The sequence below is a fragment of the Gavialis gangeticus genome, unplaced genomic scaffold, assembly GCF_001723915.1.
Source record: "Gavialis gangeticus isolate Ggan-Ray unplaced genomic scaffold, GavGan_comp1, whole genome shotgun sequence".
Lineage (NCBI taxonomy): Eukaryota > Metazoa > Chordata > Crocodylia > Gavialidae > Gavialis > Gavialis gangeticus.
The window spans coordinates 137,408,746-137,415,253 of record NW_017729022.1 but is presented as its reverse complement, the minus strand read 5'-3'; the positions used below and the strand labels follow the sequence as shown (position 1 = coordinate 137,415,253).

The 6,508-nt window shown below is 41.2% G+C and overlaps 1 protein-coding gene across 2 annotated transcripts in view; it reads left to right on the top strand.

Annotated features, from left to right (window-relative positions):
• The window catches only part of JAG1 (jagged 1), a 51,556-nt gene that overhangs the window by 7,803 nt on the left and 37,245 nt on the right, over positions 1–6,508 (top strand). The window contains exons 1-2 of one of the 2 annotated variants that reach the window (XM_019516238.1): positions 530–712; positions 1,246–1,551. In XM_019516238.1, the coding sequence (XP_019371783.1) occupies positions 1,288–1,551 (264 nt within the window). In that variant the 5' untranslated portion in view covers positions 530–712; positions 1,246–1,287. Of the gene's footprint in view, positions 1–529; positions 713–1,245; positions 1,552–6,508 lie in introns of those variants that run through there. The other variant, XM_019516237.1, reaches the window with a different exon arrangement.

Below are 6,508 nucleotides of genomic sequence, written 5' to 3'. Positions count from 1 at the left end.
TGTGTGTGTGTGTGTGTGTGTGTGTGTGTGTGTGTGATATTGATACACACACACACTATATAGACATACTCTGTATATGTGTACAGACACATATGCATATACACTCAAGTGCACGTGTGTGTGTGTGTGTGTGTGTACACGCACACATACCAACTCAAGTGTGTGTGTGTATATATGCATACATGCTCAAGCACCCATACACTATATACATAGACACATGCTTATGCACATATACACTAAAGCGCCCACACACCATATACATAGACACACACATGCTCATATGCACATATACACTCAAGCACCCACCCACACGCACATACAGACACACACGCGTGTGTGTATATACTCGACCACCCACACATACACTCAAGCACACATGCATACATAGACGCATATATGCACACCTGCATATACATTCAAGTACGCACACCCACGTGTGTGTGTATATACATGCATGCCTACCCACATATGCACACATATATGTTTACACACACGCTCCTACTTTAGGAGTCCAAAGGTCTTCCCCTGCTTTTATAGCAAGCTTTTATTGGTGGCTGATCAGGCTAGTCAATGCCGCAAATTAGTAGCCCCTTTCCCTTCCTTCCCTCATCCCCCCCCTTCTTCAGTGAGTGTGTCCCCTGTAGATTTCTGAGGGGGGACCCCACCTTAATTGATGCAAATAACTTCAGGAAATTTCCCCTCCTAATGTCAGGTAATTGCACTAATCTGTGCAGGGGCTAATTGGCAAGATTACAGGGGGTCGGTCTGTTCTGGGGGCTTTGCTTGCCTGTGTGTTCATCTCCAGTGCACCCCAGAGGTAGCATTTAGGGTCCCACCCCCACCCCCAATCCCACTTTATTTTGTTGAAAGCTGGTCCTCTGCGTGTTGAGTTGGACTTTCTAAGCCTCCCAGAGATTAAGCCGAGACCTGGAGTCTTTCAGCTGTGTGTGGCTACTCCAGGCTTCTTCTGCAGGGTTCATGGTAGGGGCTGGAGATGAGGATTTATGGACTTCCTTGGGCAAGGCTCAGTAACTTTTGAAAAACCAAAACAAAACTGCAAGCTTGGCTTTTCATAAGGTTTGTTCTTCTTTTGTTGTGGTGGTTATTTAAGAAAAGGTCCCTTTATTTAGACTGGATTTCACCTCTCCGCAGACTTATTAGAGATGCCTTCTTTTTCTTTTCTTTTCTTTTTTTTTTAAAGAATAACTTTTTTTTCTTTCTCTTGGTGCTTTTTGGGCTTAACAGGTGATTCTAGCGTCGGGACAGTTCGAGTTGGAGATCTTATCCATGCAAAACGTGAATGGTGAACTGCAGAATGGGAATTGCTGCGATGGCACCCGAAACCCAGGGGATAGAAAGTGCACCAGAGACGAGTGCGATACTTATTTTAAAGTTTGCTTGAAGGAGTATCAGTCCCGGGTCACTGCTGGGGGGCCTTGCAGCTTCGGATCCGGATCTACTTCTGTCATCGGAGGGAATACCTTTAATTTAAAATACAACCGGAATAGCGAAAAGAACCGGATTGTTCTGCCTTTCAGTTTCGCCTGGCCGGTAAGTGAATTGCAGAGTGTGTGTGTGTAGGTGCTCTGCTTGCAGAGGTATTCAGCTGAGTTTGGATATCTGCATGGTGGAGTCTTGGCTTAACATCTGCTGAAGTTGGTGTGGGATCCAGTGGTGGGGGGGCATGGAGGAAGGATCTTTGCAAGGGAAAAGGAATCCCATTTACAAACAAGAAAAACCTGGCAGAGGCTTTTTCCTCCCTGAGCATAGAGAGTTTGAATGCAAATATTAGTAGTATTAGCAAGTCAGATGTGCCTTGAGAAAGTCCTAAATGACTCGGGGAAACAAACCCAGGATTTCTGTAATTCACAACCTGAATAAATCGCCTTATTATTTACAAGGTCAGAAGTTCAGTTTTTGAGGTGGTTACAATGATTCCATGTGGAAAGTGTGTCACTGCTGGCCTCCCCTTGCCAGTGTTTGGGGAGGCTTCCTGATGTCCCCCAAGGGAAAACTCACTGCAGGGCTTGGTATGGATGGGAACTGCTTCTCTGAGCAAGCTGCCAGCTTCCCTGTGGATCTTGTTATGCTTTTTAGTTCCTTGCAGTCTCTGGAAGCTACAGGAAAACAAAAGCCTGGGCTTAATTTTTGATTGCTCAGAAAGTGGTAACACTTTAATATAGGAGAGGGCTTCAAATGAGTCATGAAGCTGCTGCCAAGAGCCGAATAGCCGCTTTTGAAACATCTGTTGTCTAATGGACCTCACTTGTCTGTGCAAGTACAGTTTATGTTGTTGTTCTTCTGTATATGTGACTTTTTTAATCTGGCTGGCCTACCTGTTGGGGGCTATATTTTTGAAGTAGGATGCCAAAACTGGGCTCTGAACCTACCCTTCTCCTCCAAAAGCCAAGTGTTGGATCTTTTACCCTTCCCTTGCCTAAAAAAGGTGTTGAGCAAATGCCTTGCTGGGCATTTCTGAAAATCCGCCTATCTTAATCTTAGGTGCCTAAGGTCATTCCTGCAAGGGAAGAAAGTACTATTAAGTGCATGCTGGGGAGGTGTGACTAATTTCGCAGTCCCTGCCCTTGCCAGCAAGCTTGAAGTGTGTTGCTGTTCCACCCCTTCCAAAACTTGCCCCATCCTATCTGGATAAGGACCAGCAAGTCTCTGGGAGGGCTCAGATTGCTGATTTGAAGCTGCCCCTCAGCTCCCCCCCTTGGACAGTCACTGACTCCATAATCCCAGCCAGCCATGTGTTCCTTGCTGCCTCCTACCTTCCTATACTGAGGATCACGTCCTATGAACTGAAGCTTGCAGAGGCCCGAGGGTGAAATAAAGTCCACATTTTTAAGGAGATAGAATTACAAAGTACAATAGTATAGCTCACAAAAGTATTCTCTGTTGGAAGTATAAGCCCTGTGTGGGTTTTTGTTTGGTTTTTTTTTTTTTTACTTGAAATGAGATAAAACTGTTATCAAATATGCCATCAAAGGGATAAAGGGTTTTGTAAAAATCTGTGGTATTTGAAGTACTGCCAGTGGCTGTAGTGCTGCTTTTGTCATTTTTATGAAGGGCAGGCTCATCTAGGATATCTTGTCTCACCTTCAGAAACACCTGAGGATGTCTCTTTTTATATTTATAGATCATTTATAATTTGTGTATAAATGAGCAGGAGTCAAACAAATTGGAATTAAATAAATATATTTTTATCAGTAATCTTCCTTCTTCCCCCTTCGCTCCCCCTATTCTAGCAAGCTCATCTGCATTTAGTGAAAGAATTGCTCCCATTGTGCTGTTTGCTGCATCTAATTGAACAGTGGAGTCTCTTTGGTGCATCATCTCTTCTTAATTTTATTTTTAATTGTGTTGCTTTACAAGTTTAGAACCCTGTGTTGCTGATGCTGAAATTTTATGACCAGATGCTGCATACTCTCTTGCAGAAAAAACAACTTGTTTGTTCACTTCTTATCCAGCCTGCTTTCTAACTTTTCATTTCCACAGGGAGATGGCTTTTACTCACTAGCCATTGAGACTTTTAAAAAGCATTGGAACAAAGGAATATTTAATGTGGCAAAGCTTTTGTTTGCCCTAGAATTAGATATACGAACTGTCTCGGGAGTGCCTAAATTTCTAAAGATAAGAACTGAGCAGTAACATAGTCTCTTTACTGTGACAGCTAATGTGAACCTGACACTGAAATTTGTTATACCCTCTTTTGATTGCTGCATTTAAAGTTTCTTTTAAACACTTACCATAATGTGTTCTCAGTGACTTAGTTATGAGGAAATAGTTTGTCTTCACAGTGTATATCTGAGGAATTGGTACTTGTACATACCCAGCTGAAAATGCCATCAAAGGTTTATAGAAGCTAGAACTGTTTGTTCATGAATTTCCAATTGCCATGCAACTTATCTCTGAATATGCATCAGTTCTGTTTTCCTTTTATTTGAGGGAGGGCTTTTCTTGGAAATTCCAGCTTTAGACTCAGTGACATAAAGAAAATCAAGGCAATGAGACTCCTCTCCCTCCTTCCACTACCCTCCCCAGTCAATTGCTTCCATATGCCTGGTGTTGAGAATAGTTTGTGTAGAACTTCATGCATTAGGCAAAATAGGGAAGGTTGGAATTTGGTCTGGTCATGTTGTTAGGTTTGGCTTCCAACACTAAATGTCAGTTTTGAATTTTTAAAAACTTGCACAGTTCAGTTGTGCAGATTTTGATGTATACCCTTGTGAGTAATGGGTGTGGGGATAGTGGGCCATAAATTCATTTAAGTGATTGGAGGTTTGAATAAGTTGCTAGGAAACCAGGGCAACGGACCAGCATGAAGGAAATAGAGTGCATCCAGAAAGCTGCACCTGCAATAGCAAGTGAAGGACTTCAGTAAATTGCAGTTTCTCCTTAAAAATATAGCCAGGACTTCAGTTAAGCATGGGCCCATTCTAAGGCATGGGTGATTTTCTTGATAACTTCATGAAAGTAGTAAAGCTTTTACATGGAAGTCTAAAACCCAGTGCTTTTTCATGTTCTGTTTACTAGTTTTTGCAAGCCACTGAGGATAAATTGTGCTGTGGAATGCATCTTGCCATCATAAGTAGTCAGTCAAAATCCAAAGGGATTAATTTAGACTCTGTTAGAATCACACAAAAAAATGTTTTTAAATGGCAGTGCCTGATGTGTCTTCTGTTTCAAAGGTGCCCTGCATTAATTCACTAAGCAGAGTTTAGCACTCAATGTTTTTTGTTTTTTATGCAAAGAGAGATCTCTTGGGGTTCAGTAGTGCTTTAAGCATGAAGCAGGTCAAAGTTGGCAGTCTCCTTAGTATGCACGGCTCAGATTTCAGATGGTTTGTTTTTTCTGAAATTGTGATCCTTGTTATTATTTAATAGTGCGCCAGTTGCATCAACCTTCCAAATGCATAGTGAGGTGTAAAAGCATCAAAACCCACTACTGTGGTATTTAAAGACAACAGTTTTGTATTTCCTGTGTTTATTTTGCCCATGGGCTAAGAAAGTACTAACTGGCTGCCTCTTCAGTGACAAAATTTACTCCTGCTTCTGAAGATTTAAAAGAAGCTCTTTGGACTGGCACAGCCTTCTCTCTTTTTAGTATCCAGTAACCAGAAAAACAAAGACATGTTTAGCTATGGACTTTGTTTTGCTTATTTTTTTTCTTTGTTTTGACAAGAAGCTTCCAAAATATTAGCATACGTCTGATCTAATAATCTTTGAACTTGAGGGGGAAACACTATCAGACTTACGTAGCTGACGCCCTAAATACTATACGACTAACCAGTAGCTCAGAGGCTTTTTTTTCCCCACCCCCTGCCCCTAATTAACTTCCTGCAATTGGCAGTAGCAATCTCTAGGTGCTGCCAAAACTCAGATTGCCAGGTAAGTAAGTAGTCATGCTCTGCCTAAAAATCTGTGAAATTGCATGGGTGGTATAGAAGAGATGCATGTTACACGAAAGCACCTAACTTCAAGTAGTGCAACCAGTACAGGGGATTAATGTTGATATTGGAACACCGTGGGAAACGCTGCATTGGCTGATTGCTTAGGAGACCACTGGTTTGCATGCGTCTCTTTGTTCAAAATGGAGTGCTTGATTTAAATGACCCTCTGGAACCTAATTGGCATCCAAATGACTCTTTCTTAAGGATGTAGAAGAATGATGCTTTTTTTAAGGTGCCTCTTGTACTCTAATGGATAGATATGTTTCAGTCAACTTGGGATTTCATGTCCTAGCTGAACCCAATTTGCTATTGCTCAGATTGTCATGGAATGTCTAAAAATACCAGTTTTTCCCTTCATATATTTGTTCTTGGTAAAATAAGGACCTGTTCCAGCTAACTTTTAATGGCATCTGGATTGGGCCCAGCATAATTCTCTGTTTTTAAAAAAAAAAAAAAAAAAAAAAAAAACCCCTTTTTTTGGGGGCCTTTTCAAACTGGGAAATTTCTTTTTTTTTTTTTTTTTTTTTAAAAAAAAAAAAAAAAAAAAATAGCACTTGTATTGGGAGCCTTTTCAGACTGCGTAAGTTCATCATTGCTATTGTCTTTATGCAGCCAGAAGTCCAAGTGTCCACAAACAAATTGCATGGAACTGATGCTTTTTGATTTAACCTAATGAATCCTACCATTGCCATTATAAACTGAAGCTGAGTATGTAAGCACACTAATTCTAAAGCCATTGAAGCTGATAAGGTAGTGTATGTCTTTAGAGTAAAGGCTTGTGTTTTTAATGAGGGTGAGTGCAGTTATTTCAGCTTCAGTCCAGTAATTTTGAACGTTGTACTGTACCTGCTTGCTGCTTTCACTTCAGTTCTTCAATTTGCTTTATAGCTTGTAAACCACACTAAGGAAAATGGAGCTGGTTTTAAAAATCCTGAATTCCCACTTTTGGGTGGCGGCTTCACATTCAATCATTTTGAGGTGGTTTTGTAAGCTCCGTTCAACTCATTAACCTAAAATGCGTCTTAAAGATGGGGGGGGGGGGGGAGTGCACAA